The sequence below is a fragment of the Astatotilapia calliptera genome, chromosome 12, assembly GCF_900246225.1.
Source record: "Astatotilapia calliptera chromosome 12, fAstCal1.2, whole genome shotgun sequence".
Lineage (NCBI taxonomy): Eukaryota > Metazoa > Chordata > Actinopteri > Cichliformes > Cichlidae > Astatotilapia > Astatotilapia calliptera.
The window spans coordinates 24,112,021-24,131,896 of record NC_039313.1 but is presented as its reverse complement, the minus strand read 5'-3'; the positions used below and the strand labels follow the sequence as shown (position 1 = coordinate 24,131,896).

The 19,876-nt window shown below is 41.6% G+C and overlaps 1 protein-coding gene across 4 annotated transcripts; it reads left to right on the top strand.

Annotated features, from left to right (window-relative positions):
* Positions 1 to 991: 991 nt before the first annotated feature.
* Positions 992 to 19,840, top strand: LOC113033555 (rabphilin-3A-like). 4 transcript variants are annotated; one of them, XM_026187483.1, is made up of 19 exons: positions 992 to 1,265; positions 11,323 to 11,412; positions 11,532 to 11,543; positions 11,705 to 11,830; positions 11,939 to 12,068; positions 12,201 to 12,284; positions 12,376 to 12,544; positions 12,762 to 12,806; positions 13,587 to 13,769; positions 13,859 to 14,041; positions 15,440 to 15,519; positions 15,663 to 15,737; positions 15,960 to 16,069; positions 16,211 to 16,337; positions 16,428 to 16,484; positions 16,592 to 16,746; positions 16,826 to 16,907; positions 17,469 to 17,565; positions 17,659 to 19,840. In XM_026187483.1, the coding sequence occupies exons 2-19, from the start codon at positions 11,339 to 11,341 to the stop codon at positions 17,787 to 17,789; spliced, it is 1,920 nt and encodes a 639-aa protein (XP_026043268.1). In that variant the 5' UTR covers positions 992 to 1,265; positions 11,323 to 11,338; the 3' UTR covers positions 17,790 to 19,840. The 4 variants fall into 4 exon arrangements, with proteins under 4 accessions (XP_026043268.1, XP_026043270.1, XP_026043271.1 ...); XM_026187484.1 differs by lacking the exon at positions 992 to 1,265 and adding an exon at positions 1,307 to 2,093; XM_026187485.1 differs by lacking the exon at positions 11,532 to 11,543.
* The last annotated feature ends 36 nt before the right edge of the window (positions 19,841 to 19,876 follow it).

Sequence of the window (19,876 nt, the reverse complement as noted above, 5' to 3'; positions counted from 1 at the left end):
CAACAGAGTGATTTTAGATGTTGTAGAACTATAAGATGTTAAGCTGTGTGTCTTTTTCATAACAGTGACATGGTTGTATTTACCTTAATCGAACGAGTAGTCAGTCGCGGTAAACCCATCAGCAAATAAACTGGAGCAGACGGGCTACGTAAAAAGTGTAGGGGGGCGTGGTTGAGGTCAGGTCCAGCGGGTGTGTGGGCGGGAGCGTGACACAGTCGCTCCACCTCAAGTCACTACTGCGCAGACTCTGGCTCCAAAAATGCAAGATGGCAGCCTCCATATGCGGGGTATTTTGGCTTCATTTTTGCACAATGGGAGGAGGCGCTGTCGCGTCGTCCATGTTTTCTACAGTCATTGGCGGCAACTCTACACTGTAACAACCATAAAGTGCAGGCCATAACCACTGTGCCAACGGTTATTTATGACCGTGACGATTGTTGATTTCATTCACGTTACAAATAACTTATTAGAATAATTTTAAAAAAAAGAATCCTTTTAGATTAATTCAAAACCTTCAACTAAAGAAATGCATTCATCCTTTTCCTCGCGCAATTATTTTTAGATCCATTAGATGGCGCAGTATCTTCACAGTAGGATTCAATCGCCGGCAAACTCCGGTAATTGAGTCACTGATGTTGGAACTTTACTGTTTTTTTTCTTGAAAATTACATAGTTAAAACTATCTTTTAAAAAGGAGAAAAAGAAGAAGATGCGTCAGGGGAAATAAAAGTTTCTGCTAATTTTATCTTACAGAAAACAAAGGTTCTTGTAGGCACATACATATGAAGAATAAAAACAAACCCCATGGTTGTTTAATATAATTTTTAAAAAGTGACTCAAATAAAAAACGGCTTAAAAAAACAACCTTTAAAGCTATAATCCACGTTTACGCGCCATAAAGACAGACTGCTGGATGACGAGACAAATTTAGACAATGTGTTATGGAGACAATTGGATCAGGTGATGACTGCCTACTTGAGCATCAGTGTTATCACTTCACATCCAGGGGTTTCCTGCCCAGGGTACCAAGGGCTTTCCATCCTCCGCACAGGATATAAGACCAGTTCCCACGCACTGGGGTGATCCACTGTGCATTTCAGCAACAGATTACTCTTCCAGGCAAAATAAATAAATAAAACCACAGGCTTTTGTGACGAGCACCATGCGCAATGACTAACTCCGTGGTCGGATCCGAGCGCTGCACAGAAATTTAGTCCGCATCATTCCCTGACAGCTCCCTGAGAGAGGCAGGGCTGGATTCACAGGTAGGCTGTGCGATCTCCTTCGAAGGATTTTCAAACATTACATCCTCACCCGAAACATTTCTGTGAGATTATTGCGTTTGGACAGCCCATTGTAATTTCTCTTTAGCCTGTGCAAGTTGAATGGATGCAGCATTTCATTCAGAAGACACGGGGAATAGAAATCGCTTACTAGGGAGCTCGTTTTATTGCCTGTTTTTATTAATTTCCTGGAACACATATCATGGGTTTTTATTAGCCTGTTATTTACTGAGTCGTTTGAATGAAGGGGAAGATTGTGAGGGAGTGTGCAGTGCACTCAGTATGCGTGCTGATAATTAACCTATAGCTTTCAATTATAACAATGAACATTTCAGTGAATCCTTTGTGTTTTGGGGGGTACATCATTCTGAAGACGTGATCCTGCTGCAGAATTTTATTTATTTATTTTATTTTATTTTTTGCTGTCATTCATGCAGAGCTGGTGTTGCACTGATTTACTACTACCTACTTTGGTGTTATGATTATGGACTAAGTTTATTCATGAATGGCTACACTCTAGGTGTACCTCAGTAGGTTCAGCCCCCCATCTCCCTTTATAAAAAAGATTTAATAAAACAAGACTAGAGCCCGGCTCCTCCTGCAAATGAAGTGCTTTGTTGTTGTAGATCTGATGTAAGAAAACAGACCTGGTAAGTCATGTGGGAGACTGTGTGGTTGCAGTCCCTGGGCGTTGCTGCAGGGTTTTTTAGGAGCGCACGCTGGAGGCTTGCAGACTATAGAGGAAAAACATCAAGCTGATCACTGATGTGGGGAGGGCTGCTTCTCAACTCCAGCTGTGACACAGAGCAGGTGAATCAGTTGACTACTTATTGTGATGTTATCTTTTACTGCACCCTAGGGCTCTTATTATTATTAAACCTGGAATGTCCAAGCAGTGTGTGTGTGTGTGTGTGTGTGCGTGTGTGTGCGCGCGCGCACGCGCGCTGTAATGGGTTGGACTAGTTCATTCTTATTCTGACATTAATATGGAAAGAGGACAGAGAAAGGAAGCTGGGCTCTGCCTTCCAGTTCCACCATCTCCCAACTCCTCCTACAGACCTGAAAGCATGTGGATTAAATGGGGGAAGGGAGAAAAGACTGAATGAATGGTCTGAGCGATATCTGCAGTTGCATCCTTGCACATAAGCAGCCCCAGTAGTGATTGAACGACACCTTCATCCTGATGTCCCCTGTCTTTGTATTTTTCTCCCTGCCTGCTAGCCTATTGTTGTTTTCGAAAGAAGGAATGAAATTAAGAAAAGATATAGGAGGAGATCAGTTGTTTTCACATCTGGTCACATAAAACAAGAGTAAAAGAGCAAGAATGATGGGTATTTATAGAAAAGGTGGGGGGGGGGGGGGGGAAAGATGGAGGAATGAAGTGCTTTGCATGCTGCATGCATTATTTAACACACAAGCATACAAGGCAGCCATACCCTTCTTCTTTAACCACGTTACTTTACAACATTTGTAACAATGACCTGGTCTGCATGGGTCTGAAAATTTAGCGCACACACACACACACACACACACACACACACACACACACACACACACACACACACACATGGAGTTTAATCACTCTCATTCTCATCTTCTGATCTTGCTGTTACCATGGCCACAGTTGGTAAAGGTGCATGACTCCATGTTTTTCTGTGCTCGTCACCATCTATGCATGCAGCTTCGGGCCTAAATCACACAGTTTTTACTGTAAATCTACGCAGATTTTGTGTTCTGTGTTTAAATTCTGTTAGAGGAGATTTTATTCTGCCATTTGTGTCCAAGCTCCAGAGGGGAGTGGCTTCATCTTCTTATTCTCATCAGCGGTGGATAAGCATTGATTCACTTACTTATCCAAATGTGGTGATTCGAGCTGCCTAAATGGTGTGGCATATTGGAGAAAGCAGAAGTAATGAATGTGGCCTTTTAACAAAGTTCCCCCAGCAGAGTGAGGAGTTAAACATCCAAAATAGAATTAACACTAGTTTATCTCGAAAACCCCTTTTCCACCTTTCCACTACCCTTTCCAATCCCTGACCCTTATTTTACACTCATTCTAATCAGCGCTTTACATATGTTGCAGCTGCAATGATGGTCTTCAGAGTAACGCCTACAGGAAGCCTCCCGACAGAGGTTTTTCTCTCAAAAGTTGCAAAGAAGCTTGCTGTTAGTGTTGCAGCTTCCAGGCCAGAACAGTTTGCCAACACAGATTTGTTAAAAACACCCAGGGGCATTGTACCTGCTAGTTTGCTAGTGGGACAAGAGGGAGAGTCAGATATCCCACAGCTGAACCACATCTTCACAGGGGAGAGAGTAACGGCAGTAAGACTAAGAGAGACCTGACGTGTTTTCTTTCATCTTATGAACCATGTAGTTTTGTCTCATAAGACTACAAACAGACATTTAATACCCCTATCTGTTACCTCTGACATAAGATTTGAAGAAACCGAGGGAACGTAATCAGCCGGTGCATCAGCAGCCAGTCCCACCTCTTGCTTCTGGGGCATACAAGGATGAATCACCATCAGCCAAGCAAATCTGAAACTCACTGCAGGCTCTTGCTAGAGTGCCGGTAATCGAGTGTTCCCTCGTCCTGTAGCTGTTGACTGACTTAGCTTTAAAAGGAGGCTCGGATAAAAGCATTCTCTGCTATATTAGGAGACTTGTGATGTAACAGAGTTGGTGATAACTGTGATATTTAAAATGTGAAATATTTAAAGAATATTAATAATGCACACAAAAAAATAGTGCAGCACCAGTAACTATCACGTTGACACTTAAGCATAGTGGGTGGCAGTATTGCACTTTAACTGATGGCAGATGTTATGCCATGTGGAGTTTTGTTGTTGATTAAGCAACTGTTCTTTTTCTCTGTTTTTTTATGGTTAAGGTTTCAGACTTTCTCTTCAGCTCCCTTTGAGTCTAAAAGTTGAATCTGAATTATATGTAAATCAATATGCTGGTCAGATGGCGTTTTCAGCTAAATCTGAGGATTGCTAGGATCTGTTGGATGTCGACTGCAAATTCAGCCTTGTTGTGATTTCTGAATAAAAGAAAAAAAAATCTGCACCAGCCAGATTTAGGTTGACTGGATGGAGCCAACAATTATAGCAGGGTATCAGCATGATAGCTTGTTTGGTCACTGGATGGTTTTTCCTGTTTGTTCTCCAACGATGCGGGACCTGGATCCATGCCTGCCGAGAGGATGTAGTTGTGTGTATTTAAAATGGTACAACGCTCTCACATTTGAGAGGTGAAGAGTCCTCGCAGATGGTTCTGCAGATGGTCCCTGTCAGCGCCATTGTCTGAGTGAAAGCATGGATAATTTGTCAATGCGACAGACCTAAAAGACTAACATCCACACTGTTGCCCTAAACAGAGTTTCTCAATCTGTTCCACCCGATGTGATCTGTTCCTCCCCAAATCCTTGTTTGATAGTGGTCAGAGCATAAAGCGTACACTAATGCCTTAAGGAGAGGGTTTACACAGAGTGAATGGCAACGAGGGTGGGAGCTGTAAATAATTAAGAAATGCTGAGTGATGTGTTCCTCTTGCAGCAGAACATTTCACGGTGCAGTGCTTCATAGTGTTGCCCAGGTCCAACTTTCAGTGTGTTGCTATGCTGCCGTCTCACAGTCCTCTATGGAGGATGGATGGAGTTTTGTCATGCTACTGGGAGTGGGTGGCTACCTTTTGGTGGCTCCTACCCTCTCCCCACTCACTCTGAGACATTGTGAGAATTTGACATCAAGATCTGTTAAGCTACTTAGTTTATAAATCCAAATGATCATAAATTAAATTCTGCGATTTAGATTTAATTTATTTAAATTTGGCGTCGCTGTTTATTTAATGTCAAGTCATGATATGTTTCCTTTGATAAAATCTGAGAAATCAGATGTTTTAATTGCGTTAAGAACTGCCAAATATACATTACAGATGAATGGGATGCTTGCTTTGAAGTAAAAGAGTATACACTTACACAATATAATCATGCAATACCGTGCAATCAAAATAATGTGTCAGCTTTGCAATCCATTGAACAGATGTTGGGAAATTTCCCGTGATAAGTCAGCTCCTTAAACTGCAGATAAAAATGATAATAATAATAATAATAATAATAATAAAAATGAGTTGGTTATCAAATTACTGGACTCATCCTGTTGACATCAGGAGCTTTTGTTTATCCCCACACATTTAATAGTTGTTGAGAACAAATATGGGCTAAAGTGGTTATCCTGTCTTCCAAACTACAACATGCAGAGATGTGATTTTATGATGCGAATGACTGGAGCACATTTGACTCTTCCTTTTTACTTTGTGGTTGCAGGCGTTCCTGTTTCAGTTTTTTTTTCTTTTTTTACTGCTAAAGGTGGCAAGTCAATTACCATTCATGACCCTTACTGCACAGTGTACTCCAATCTTGTGTTTATAGCCTAATCAAAAATATAACACAGAACATTTTACAGCCTATAAAAAAAGACCTTCAGTTTCTACCTCACACGTCACCGCTGACTGCGAAGGAGCAGCTGGTTGTACTTTTCTGATCACATGTAGCTTACAAGTGAGTCAAAATGCTGTTGAGTAGTTCGTGTTTTGAAGAGAACTTGAGTGGTCTATAGACAGCTCACATATAGGCTTGTTTTTACAGACCATCCATCATTTTCCAAAAGTAGATCGTTTTCAACATTAAATTGTTTTCTCCATCATTCTAATCTCGTACTCAAATTCATCGAGTAGTGGTTAATTCTCAGGATGTGATAGTAGTTCATCCATATGCCGGCAATGCTGCTCGCTTGCGCCTTCCGTCTGCCCAGAATGTTTTACTTTGCTGTATTTAATTAGCATTTGGCAAAAAAGTCACTGTGTGAGGAAGTGAATTAAAAAAGAAGGCATGATGTTCCAGATCACCACAGGACTTGAGCTAAAACTTTAGGCCAACCAAGACCTGTTTGTGTTCTCTTTCATAATACATAACACAATCTGACTTACTGCCAGACCAGATGGTAGAGGAGGAAAAATCAGGATGAAGTAAAATATGTTTCGTCACTTCTTAAACCCTCCTTTAAGTCCTTCTTTTTTCTTTATGATTTTATCATAAAACTTGAAAGTGATTTGTTGTATTTTGCATTGCACCATGTTTTTTAGCGATGACGTTGCCGTTCACCTTTCACAATAATCTTTGTTTCTTTGTTTGATGGTTTTGCGTGTTGAGTATGTTAGATTGTTAATAGAACCTCCATTATGCATTCAAAAGTTTTTGAACACATGAAATATAAATCAAAGGGAAACCAATTGTGTAAATCTGCATTGATCTCTGATTCTCATTAACCCATTTTACAAATATCCTTTGTGGAGGATGGCGAGGGAATTGTTGCCCTGGAATTCAAGTGTAGTACCTTGTAGTGTTTCAGTGTCATTATATTTAATACATTTATAAGTAGGACATGTAGCGGGGTGTCAGGCGATTGATAAAGCCCTTGGTTACGCTGCAGACAGTTGTCCTCTATCAAATTCGGAATAAGATAATACGTTTAGCATTTGGCAGTAATTTTGATTATTTAGTTTGTCTGCTTCATCAAAATAGATTTGCGAACCGTTCATGTTTCTTTCATAAATAATGATCAATGCCAATTTAAAAATTGCAGTATTGTTAGAGCACAAAGTGCTTGTATATTATTTGAGTAAATCCTTGCTTTTGTTTGCAGATTTCAGTACAGGAGGTAGCTTCGCTCTATCCTTACATCCCACTTACAGTGGCCCATGGTGAATCATTCCAAAGAAGCCCCACTGACTTGTTGTCACTGCCTGCTTTCCTCAGCTCTCCCTTCCGCAAGTACTGAAAACTCAAGACATTACTGTAAAAAGGTGCTTTTTCCCAGTCTGTTGGTTTTCCAGTCATATATTCTGCAGTAATGAGTCATACTCCTACTATTGAAAGATATACAACAACATTAATCTGTGAAAGTGCCTGACTGGACTCGAAATGGGTTACTCTTGCTGATGATTTTCTTGAACTGAAGAATGGATAGCTGTGTTTGCTAAAAGCTGATGCAAAACATCCAGGCTGTGCTCAGGGAGTTGTGTGTACGTAGACCCCTGAAGATGCACAGATGCAGATTTGTATTGACTAGTCTCTCAGGCCCTGAGGAGGAGACACAGGTTTCTAAATCGGTCCTCTCCACCCCCATATGAAATTCTCTCTATAGAGAGATCCCGCTGCATCCATGACTTATGGTGATCAGTCTTGAGTCGATGCTCTCCCTCTGGTCTTTCCTGCTGTCATCTCACACATGATCTGTTACTAGCTACTCCTGGCGGTATGGTGTGGCCATTTGCACAGTTCCCATTGTAAAGGTTTCATAACATTTTTGCAGAAGAATAAACAACAAATTAATAAATAACAGAGAATATGTACTTCTCCTCAGAGAGGAATCCACCACCTGACTGAGTCATTTTTACCAGTTAAGCTGAGAAGTATAGAGGATGGAGTCTGAGGGTTAAAATTATGTCAGAAACAAGGCCCAGTATGACATTTTGGGCAAGACAGTTCATTATAATTGGTCTTGGATACAATTTTCAAAGTTACAGTACATTTAAAACCTTTTGAGAGAATTTAAACTACAACCAATGAAACCAGCACTACTTTCCAAAAGCTAAAGCATAACATCCTATAGTGACAGCTCTTTATGTGTATGTGATCCTTCAGACTATCTCCTGAATATTAATTGGTTTGTCACTTCAGCAAAGAACCCACTACTGTGATGCATTAATATCTATCCCGAGCAGGGAGCTCGGGCTAGTCTGAGTCAGTCGTTACCTTGCCCAAGTCTTAACGTAGCCTCCCATCTGTCTCTCTCCATCCACCTCTGCAGGACAATAATGTTCGACAAAAGTGCCGTAATTTATTTTGGCAAGTGAAGGAGGGCCGCACTTCAGAGTGTCAGTGCATAAAATACACGGTGTGGTCAGAGTTATGTCTGATCTGTCAGTCTGCTGCTGAAAAAGTGGAAAAAGACCAGGCTCCCTGAGGACTGTGCTGCTAGTGTTGGCTAGATGCAGGCGCTGCATCAGAAGGAAAAGCCCACACCCAGAGTGCCTATTGATAGCACAGCGAATTTCTTGAATCCTGCAGGCAGACGTACAACAGATTAGACCTCAAAAGGTATGGAGCCCGACGTTACGGAGTATAATATGAGCAGCTGAATGAGTGGTGCACCCCTCCCTTTTGCTACTGCTTTTACTCTCTCCAAGTTTCTACAATGCTGGATTTTGCTTTGAAATGCTGAAGACAAGTACCACAGTGACTTCTCACTTTTCCTTTTTTGTCATTAACATTGTGCATTTTTGGCTAAATCCCACCCCCAACATTATAAACCTCATAATCCAAAGAGCGGCAATGATGCATAAAGTATAGATAAAAACAGAATGCAACAATTTACAAATCATTTAATAGGCTTTATTTAAGTTTTTATAGTTAAAAGACAACATACCAAAGCTTCAAAGTGACAAAAATGATGATTTTTGTAATAATATATGGACATTTTGATTTTGATATACCAGCAAAACACTGCAAAAAAAGACAGGCAACATCAACACTGTTTTGCATCACCTCATGCTTTAAAACACTCAACAACTTGGGAACCATGATGAATGATCGTTGTAATTTTAAGAGCAGAGTACTTTTCAGGTCTTCCCTGATATAGATCTTAGGTGCTTGAAAGTTTTACATCTCATAAAGCACCAACTGTTTTCAATGGGCAGGACTGCAGGCAGGCCAGTGTAGCACTTACACTCTTATTAAGATGACATGTTGTTAGAAAGCATGCACACTTTGGTTTGGTATTCTTTTGCTTAAATGAGCAAGCTTTTCTCTGACTACTCCCAGATGGGCTAATTACCCATGCTGTGCCCACCGATTCGCCCCTTTCCCATCACAGATGTAGCCCCTACAAATGGTCTCCACATCTTTCATTCTGAAACATTTGACCTGCTCGCTCTTTCTTAAACAATAATGCTTCTTATTTTACCTAATTAGTTGCCAGATTTCCACCAGGTGGTTTTATGTTATACACCACCTCAGTTTTGAAAAATTAAATGAAAATGTATTTAAATAGCCCAAAAGCTTCAAGGCTTTACATTGTAAAGACAAAACCCTAAAATAATACAGGCAAAAAACCCTCAATAATCAAACGACTCCCTATGAGCAAAACGAAAAACGTCCTTTTATCGGAAGAAACCTCTGGCAGAACCAGGCTCAGAAATGGGTAGCCATCTGCTTGACCAGTTGGGGGTGAAGCAAGACAAGACAAAAGACACACAGTGGAAGAGAGCAGATCACCATAACAATTCCTGGTATCTAAAGCACAAGAAAGGTTCTTAGTTTGTCTGGTTGCTTCAGTTTCGAACCTGCCAGTCTTCTCTGAATGCAGGTACTTTCCTTCATGACATACACTGTGGATCCAATCGCTCCATGTACTGTCTGGCAGAGGATTGATACAACCCTCTGTCAGTCGCAGGAGTGCCTACAGACACACACACACACACACACACACACACACATACACACACACTCAGAAAGCAGTCTTACTCGTAGGCAATTGCCTCAGTGAATTCTGTCGACGGTGTCGTATTATCTTTACCATGTCAGTCTGAGATTAAATTACATTGCTAGTGTATCATATGGATGGATGAACCACTCACTCTTTCTCACTGTCATTATTAGTACTCACTCTGTTCTCTGTCTATTTTTTTTGTTTTGTTTTGTTATGGGGTTTATTTTGCATCATGTACTGCAGTGACCGCAAAAGCTGACATTTACTTTAAATACTCTGATGACACAGCCATCCTTAGCATCCTCCTCGGCAACAGTGACTCTCTCCTTGTCTGTAAACAGTCCAGTTCAGATTCTTCATGGAGCGTCAATAAGTTCCAAGTGAAGTCTTATAAATAGTCTTATAAACATTAGTCTCCCCTGCCCCCATAGCACCCACCTCCATACCCAGCTTCACCAACATCCCTGGGGCCAAACGAGTTGATAACTTGATGGCATTTAAAAAAAAAGGCGTTAACACACTATGACCAATCAGAAATGCTGTAAAAAGACTCTTAGTCATAGCTGTGGTGTCATTGCATAATTGAGCGACTCCTGCTGCACGTAACCATCTGTTTCTTTGATTTGTGCAGATTCACAAACGGGAAGCGATTCTTATGGCTTCACTAACAGCTGCTCAAATAACTGACCTTGCCACCCCCAATTTGCACAACTTTATCTCCACAGGCCTGACAGTGAAGGCGCATCTAAATTCAAACAAACTAGACCACTCACTTCACTTCATATTGCATCATTTCACTCTGCACCATCATGAACAAGAAGGCTCGTTTTGTCATGAGCGTCGTTCCCATTGTTGTATGCCCAGTAAGCGTCTCTCCCCCTACAGGAAACGCTTATGTCGCTGTAGCTCTGTCGTGTATTTTACAGATCAGTTTGTGGTGTTTCTGAAATGTTTTCTTGCATCCATTCACTGCTTGAATATTTTCCTGGAACTATATATTGAAACAGGCTTGGCAAGAGGACACGATACTGATTAGGCGGTAAATCTGGCAATGCAAGCCTCTTTGAAAGTTGGTGTATTTCTCATGCTTATGCAAATTCATTGGAAGCAAAGTGGATGAAGAAGCTAAAAGTTACTTTTCTGGGAATGATATTTGATTTTTGTAGATTCTACTTTTTTTTTTGGCTTCTGATGGACATTTTAATTAACCCTGCGCTGTGACATTAAAAGGAAGTGTAGCTGGTGACTTTTCAATTTGATGTTGGCTCTGTCCTGGCTCACACATTTGTAGGAAATGACTTTTTTGATGAGAGAGCAATCCGGTGGCAATTAAGTTGGTGCTGCATAAGCACGAGATAAGGGTGCAGGAAAGGTAAAAGTGTGGCTCTGAGATATAGCTAGAGAGTTTTTATGACATCAGTTAAAGCTTGTTTGACTACCTCATGCTCAATTTATCCATGCCTTCTGTCTCTCTGTCTATCCCACAGACTGCAACAGAGCAGCATGACAGACACAGTGATGAGCAGCAGCTCAGATCGCTGGGTGTCCAATGACAGGCAGAGGAACATGCACGCTAGGTAAGCCTGATGCTCAGAACAATTTTTCTTCTAGTAAACCTTTCATATGGCCACATCAACACCTAACTGTGCCTTCCTCTTTTCACCTGCATCTGTCTGATATGTGATTTGTGACATAGTGATAAAGAACAGTAAGTAGATAAACTCCTATCTTATTGCATTAGGCAGCAATGTGCTGATGCAGTAAATGCATGCTCATTCATTCATTGCTCAATGCCTGCATGTAAATGTGTGATTGGTATAGTTAAATCATATAGTGCACCTTCAACTGCAGAGTATGCTTGGCTTACAGGGGCAACTGGACCATGCAGCCAGGCCCCGGTCCCGGTCCAGACCTCACCGATGAAGAGAAGGAGATTATAAACAGCGTGATCGCCCGTGCTGAGAAAATGGAGGCCATGGAGCAGGAGAGAATTGGGTAAGACCTGCAGTAGTTTCTCTTCTGAGACTGATTGCACACATATATTTTGACTTGGGATAATAATTGTTGACATTTTAAGTGAGATTTCACTCTGTGCTGCTGCAGGCGTTTGATAAACCGCCTGGACGACATGAAAAAGACTGTGTGTGGGGATGGAGTGTCCCGCTGTTTGCTGTGTGGAGAGCAGCTGGGCTCACCTGGGGTCAGCTCAGTGGTGTGCGAGGACTGCAAAAAGGTTGGTAATAAGTCAGCTCTTCTGCTACGATTCAGGCTAAAGGTTAAGAAAATCCAATAGGTCAGCCGTATATTTGTAATAACATTGAAAATGGCAAGCAGCTGGTAATCTTTATTCTAATCTGTTGTGTAGAACATGTGTACCAAGTGTGGCACACAGTGTGGCAGTCGGCCACGCGCTGTGTGGCTGTGCAAGATCTGCAGAGAGCAGCGAGAGGTGAGCGCTTTAAAACGAGAGATAAAATTACAATTAAAACAATAATCCATTGAAAAAGACGATAAAACATATGCTTTTCCTCTTTTCTCAGGTGTGGAAGAGATCTGGTGCCTGGTTTTTCAAAGGTTTCCCGAAGCATTTCCTGCCATCACCGATGCCATTATCTAAAGCAAAAGAGACAGGTGCCCAGGAGGCAGCAGAGCCCCAGAGGCCAAAAGCCTCTGGGCCGAGGGAGACAGTAACCCAACAACAAGCACCAGGTAGACACAGCTAGCTTCAACTTTAATCTATCTATCTATCTATCTATCTATCTATCTATCTATCTATCTATCTATCTATCTATCTATCTATCTATCTATCTATCTATCTATCTATCTATCTATCTATCTATCTATCTATCTATCTATCTATCTATCTATCTATCTATCTATCTATCTATCTATCTATCTATAACAGTTGGTCTATGTTATGTCTTAGGTCAGAATCAAAATGAGGCTCTTGCCTCTGAACAACAGGTTTCAGGCAAGTTCAATATCTATAACCCTTTTAAGATAGATCTGCTATATGAATGCGCTTTCCTCTTGCTTCCTGGCATCTGACAGTGTTCTGTTAAGTATTCTGTTTTTATGATGTGCTAGTGGTTCATTTCCTCCCCTTCGTCACCACCCTGGCTATTTTATGGTGGCCAGGTGTGAAGCTACCAAAGCAGGCTAACTAGCTTCCGCTCAGAAAGTGAAAAGTTGCACTTTTTGGAAAATTAATATTTCTAATTTTCAGTGTGACTTTTTCAAACACCACCTCTTCAGTCTCTTCAGATCAGCCTTTCTGGTAATGCAGTCCCACCTCTCATTGCTCTTTTCCCTGCCATCAAACCTTTTATCTCCTACCCAAATTTGGCTGTGCCGCCCACTGTCACAGAGGAGGGGGGCATGAAGAGCTCAATTAAACTGTCGGAAGTCCCATGCTGTGGCGTGGAATGAGCCTCCAGGTGGTGCTGGCATGATGGGTCGCACAGCATCATTTCACACTTTCAGCGTGATTACCTGTGCAGTGTGAGTTCCCCGTACAAGAGAAGCAGTCTGCATAGCTGCTGCATGTATGGTTGCTGGCTGCCACAGCTTGTTGTAGCGTATGTAGGTCAATGCCTGTGCTACAAAAAAGCTACAACATCAAAAGTATCTGGAGAGACCGCGGAGTATTACAGAATCCACTGCAGTAGCAGCCTGAAGTGGTCTTATTATGCACTTTTCCCCTATGCGCAGTACGCAAGTTCTGAATAATGTGATTCATGCTTATTTTTAGGGCCCGAGCCACAGGGCCGTCCTGGTTACCCACCTGTGGCGCCTAAACCAGTTATGCGCATGGCCTCAGGCGGGGCTGGCCCAGAAGAGGCCGGGCAGGGCAGCCCAGTGGTGATGAAGAAGATGGTGCCTGTCCAGAGCACCAGACCACAGCCTTGTGCATCCACCAACGTGACGCAGCAGGGTGAGAAACAGCTCTTTGTGTTTAGAGAGAGAGAGAAATCCTCAGTTGTGTCATTTCTTGCTGTCTGAGACAACTGAATGTGGTTGTAGGTTCAATGGTCGGAGATGGAGGTGCTTACTCTTCTGGTGCAGTTCCTCCAGAGCAGAGAGCGCCTCCTGCAGTGAGAGAGGACAGGAGGCAGCCGACTGCCTACGGTGCCCCTCCTGCCCGACAGCAACCTCCCCCAGCTGACGAGGAGGAGGAAGTCAATGACTATGACTCGGATGAAGCCAGTGAGTACACCATCTGCTCACCCTTCTCATGGAGTGACATGACTGATGTGTATTGTTTTAAATTCCCTTTCTGTACAGTTTGATTTCTCTCCACTGATTTCAAGAAAATAACAAAAGATAAGGGTTTGGTTTTGGGGTTTTCTTTAAATCAGGAAGAACTTATTTCTGTAAGGCGTACAGTATTGGGGGTTGATTCCCTTAATTTGGCAAAATCTGTTTCCCTCGGGCATACTGAATCACATCTTTGGCTTCATTTCTGCAATTTAGTTCGCTCCTACTAAAATAATTCATGTGCACTTCATTTAATAAATTGCCCAGTAGTCCAAGCAAACGGTAAATATCATTCTGGCAGTGCCTGTCGAGCTGAGTTAAAAATGACAAATAAACACCGTATGTGACCAGAATATAAAAAAATCGTTATCAGAGGAAGTAAAGCAGAGAAACATGTAGAGCTACATAAGTAGCGATGCATCTAGTCACTGTTTTCATGTATCCCATTTTAATGATGAGGATGATAACCCGCCAGTCATGATTTTGGCCTCCGGCGTCAAACAGCCCTCATTCTGTCTCAGGGGAATTGGGTTTTAATTTATTTTATTGAGGTCCAGGACAATTAAGCTGTGCAAAAAAAAATTTAAGATACAGGAGGCGGAACATGTTATAGATCCCTTGTGTGGGATTTAGTCCCCAGTGTAAGCAGGGAACATGTCAGAAATAGCAGTGATTTTATGTGTCTGTTCTCTATGGGGATGTGATGTAGCCCAGTTGGATACGACTTCTTTACTTAACAAGTAACAGCAATTTCGGCATATCTTAACTTAATATCTGCATGTTTTGATTTTTAGTGATTTGTTACCAGTATAAATAATATGCATATTTAATCTTTTAATAAATTATAATCCAGTAGTGCTTATTTTCATCTATAAAAGTGATACGATCATATAGGAATATTGACCTTGGTCCAGACTAAAATACCATACTAGCACCATTTAAGGACTGAAAATTACATCCAGACATTCATATGCTTTTGCTTATGCTTGGCAATAAAACTCATGTAAAGAAAGTCTGAGTGGGCAGCATGCTGGTCTTTATTTTTTCCCTCCCTTATCCTTTGAGACTTGATTTCTTTTATATTATATTTCCCTGTTTTTAATAAGATTGTCCTGCTGTTTACATAAGGTAAATAGAAGCCTGAGAATGTTTCATGATGAAGGTCAAGTCCTTTTGTCCATCCCTTCAGTCCATTCTGGGCTGGTTTCCAATTCTCATTTTAATTTACAAGATGAGCGTTGTTTAATTACAAGACAATCTTTCTATATTTACACTCTTAATTGTTCAAGAGCAGACTTGCTGTCTCCCTGTACCTTCGTGTAATGATTGGTCCGGGATCTCTTTCAGCCACTCTGGGCTCTCTAGAGTTCAGTCTTCACTATGAACAGGAAAGCAACAGCCTCCACTGTACCATCCTCAAAGCAAAGGTACCACTATTCAGCTCATTCTCCCACACAAAGAGGCAATTTCAATCAAGTGGGTCATGTTAAAAAGGCCCTGAATGGCACTATAGCTTAATTGCTGTCTGTCGTTTGTGATGTGGTGAACACCCTGCCCTGTTTCTCCTCAGGGACTGAAACCCATGGACTCAAATGGACTGGCAGATCCTTATGTCAAGCTTCATCTGCTGCCAGGGGCTAGTAAGGTAAAATGCGTACTTTCCTACATTAAACTTTCACTTATTTTAAAAGATCTCCTGCTATGCAATAAAGGAAGGATGGCAATTTCAGACCGTTTGATTTGATGAGAAACCTTTCTCCTAGCTCAAGCCTGACATCTTGTGGTTTAGTCTTACAAGTATGACTTGGAGGTTTAACTGTATCTAGAAAATTATATTTCCTTTCCTGATCCACCTTGAATCCAACAGTCGAACAAGCTGCGCACAAAGACACTGAGAAACACCCGCAACCCTGTGTGGAATGAGGCGCTCACCTACCATGGCCTGACAGATGAGGACATGCAGCGTAAGACCCTCAGGTGAACACTAAACTTCAGACTGTTTCACTTAAAGCTTTACTTTGCATCAACAGCCATGTGGTCACATGTCAAACTGAATCTGTCCTTGCATTTAAAGACATACCGGTCTGTATAATTAAGAGTTACTTAAAATTTTCTCAGGGTCTCTGTCTGTGACGAAGACAAGTTTGGGCATAATGAGTTTATCGGGGAAACCCGAGTGGCACTGAAGAAACTGAAGATGAATCAGAAGAAAAACTTCAACGTGTGTCTAGAGAGAGTTGTGCCTGTGAGTGAAACTCACACATAGTCAAAGAGGCCTTTGTTCCATTTGTCACAGACTCTTTTTGACCTGCTCTAATCTCGCTCCCCCTCGCAGACAAAGAAAACCGCAACAGCCGGCACAGCCAGAGGGATCGCTCTCTACGAGGATGAGGCAATGCTATTTCCACACATGTCTAAACATGATGGATTCCCCCACAAGTTTATGCAAATTTTTATCATGAATCCTACTGAACTATTTACCTCCTCTCTCTGTCATAGCCGGGGAAAGACGGCACAGAGGTAGAAGAGCGTGGTCGGATTCTGATATCCCTGATGTACAGCACCCAGCAGAACCGCCTCATTATAGGCGTTGTGCGCTGCGTCCATCTGGCGGCCATGGATGCGAATGGTTACTCGGACCCATATGTCAAAATGTAGGTAGAGCAAACAATAAGTACACTTCACTGCTAATGCATGCCGTTAGATTCAATTTTGCACATGTGCAATTTACAGATGTCTGAAGCCTGACATGGGGAAGAAGGGAAAGTGCAAAACACAAATCAAGAAGAGGACTCTGAACCCAGAGTTTAACGAGGTTTGTAAGAGAGCTCAAAGGGAAACTCTGCAGTTAATATAAATGAGCTCCTCCACAAGTTACCAACACATTACTGTGGTCTTACTCTGAGCAACCATAGACTGTATATAAAAGATTGATGTAGACACTATGACTTCACTCGTTGGTTTGTGAAGTCGGATAGAACTAAATCCAGGTTTGTTTCTGAGCATCACATGCTACCAGGCATACATCTGGCTCAGAAACCAAGGACAATGCTCATTTGAACTATAGCAACATGTCAATCTCAAAGTTACTACGTCCTCCATCATATCCTGCTTTATGCCTCATTTAATCATTGTACTCTAATTACGATCATAATTTACCTGAGGTTGGTAATAGGTACAAAGTAGGGTCATTTTCTCAGCTTTTCTTCTTTTTACACCACCTTCTAACTGTGGAAAGCCTGCTGGCCATTAGAAAGACTCCAGGCTCAAAGCTCTTTTGCACTGGCAAACCTGGAGGCTACATCCATCTTTTATATCAGGTCTATCAGAAATGAAAAAGGCTAAAGGCTGTCTCATTGTCCCTATCAAACTTCAGGAATTCAGTTTCGACATCAAACACAGTGAACTGGCCAAGAAGACGCTAGATATATCAGTGTGGGATTACGATATTGGGAAGTCCAATGACTACATAGGTAAACATTTGATCTGTTTTGATGCAATAAACGTGATATTCTCACAGGTTCTCCACCTGCCTTTCACACCTCCTCCCACTTCTCTTCTCACAGGTGGATGTCAGTTGGGTATCACTGCCAAGGGAGAGAGGCTGAAGCACTGGTATGAGTGTTTGAAGAACAAAGACAAGAAGATTGAGCGCTGGCACACCTTGTTAAATGAGAATCACGTTGCTAGTGATTAACCACTTGCCCCATCGCACCATACAGCATGTGCTCATACTATCCTTCCTAGCTGGCTTGCATTTATCTCCTGATCAACTTTTTTTTAACCATGTTCTTGTTTATTACTTAATCTTCTGTATTCACTGCTCCCGTTTGCCCTCTTCCCCGAGTTAGTATACTGTTCTGTCCCGTTTCCTTATAAACGATTCCTCTGCCTACACTGATACTTAATCTGCCTCTGGTACAAATCATGGCGCAAATGAATTAGAAATTTTTGTTAATGTAGCTGAGACATCTATCAGCAAGGCCATCACGCCTGTCAGCGATGTTACACGTTGTGCCGAACTTGACACGTTCTTCGCAAAGGAAAATGATGTTTGACTTGCACAGAACAAGAAAAGCAATATGCTACGGCATCTGTCACAACCTTTGCTCAAGCTTAAAAAAAGGCTCGACGGAGCTCACGCTTAAAATTTATTAGACTGTAAAGGTATTATCTTTGTTTTCTCACGTGATGACATCACGCTATAGTGTAACACTTGACCTGTATAAGCATGTCACGCCACACACAACACTACATGCAGCTGCACCTTCAGATACTTCAACTTTCTCAGCATATTGTATATTACCATGAAGAAATGTTTACATAATGATACATTGCTCAGGTTAGTATAGACATCTGATTACAACAGATGATTCATAAGTCAGTGGACCATGAGCTAGATCAATCTTCAATCAGTTGCTGTTAATTTGTGATTTAAAATTAGAGCACTTAGTTTAAACCAGGAGGTTTTTTTCTGTATGGTAATTTAAACTGTGAACTCTGAGTTTGTGGAAAGTATTAACTATGTGTTTAGAGAAACTGAAAAATGAACCGTGATGTTTACTTTCCAGTTGATTTCTTTGTCGCGGTGAGAACTGGCAGGAAACAAACAAACAAACAAAAAGAACTTCATCCTGCTACCTCTACTCCTCTGAAGCTAGCGGTTCACCCTGACACCTCAGAGGTTTTCTACTGCAGTGTTTACATGGAATGCACAGAGTCAGGTTTCTTACAGCTTTCCCTAACAAATTTGGCTGCTCCGCTTAACAAGCAGAGAAGGCTGGACAGGTTATGTCATTAGTATGTGCAGCTTTACCTGCATGCACTGTGCTTGTGACTCTTGTGTGCCTGGGGCAGTCATGGCCCGCTTTTACCCCGATGTACCCTTTGCACAAAACAGCCTCCCCCACCCTCCTCGGTCTGCCACACCCCAATCATTCAAGGCTTTAGTGTGCGTTTGTTCAATGATTACAAAAAACCAAGGAAAACACACCTTACAAAGTGGATCGACCTCAATTTATACAGCTGTCTGCAAGTTATTCCAATGTCATAACAAAGACGAAAACAAAAAGATTCTATGCATGAAATGTCTTGTTGTTCAAGATACAGATACATATATATATGTACTTTGTAAGAAATCAATGCTATTGTAATTCCATCAATGTTTACACTTCTCCCCCACAACATTCCTGTTAATACTTTATATACAACAGGGCATATTCTGCATGACTATAACGACTATGGTGTAATCTGAATAAACTGGTTTGTTAGCATCCACAGGATAGACTAATAATCAGCTGAGCACACCATAATATGACCATGTCCAACTCTATCAGTAGCAGACTATGACATTAATCTTATACTTTGAACGAGAGGTCCTGTACATAAAATCTTTCCAGCGTCTTGTTTTCTCTGTAAAACCACTCTGCCCCCTCGTGGCAGTTATTCAGACGCCCTCCAGTCCCGCATTTGTGCTATTTCAGCCACAGTGATCGTCAAATGATGATCGGCATTTTGCTGTTTCAAAAAGCAAAACGAGCAGAAAACAAAAGCAGGCTTTCTCCTGAGCTACACCCACACCTGTCTTCTTCTTGTTTCAGCCAGTTCAGTGGAATGTTTCTTCTTTAATCTCTGTATTTGTACATAGATAGTGCATGCAACGGAAAGATGTATGTTTGCAAATAACTTTGCATGTAAAGATTTTGCAGAGAGTTTACACAGATCAATAAAGTCTAAGGAAAAAAACAACAAGCTTCTTGATGTGGAAAAGCCTTTCTGATATTA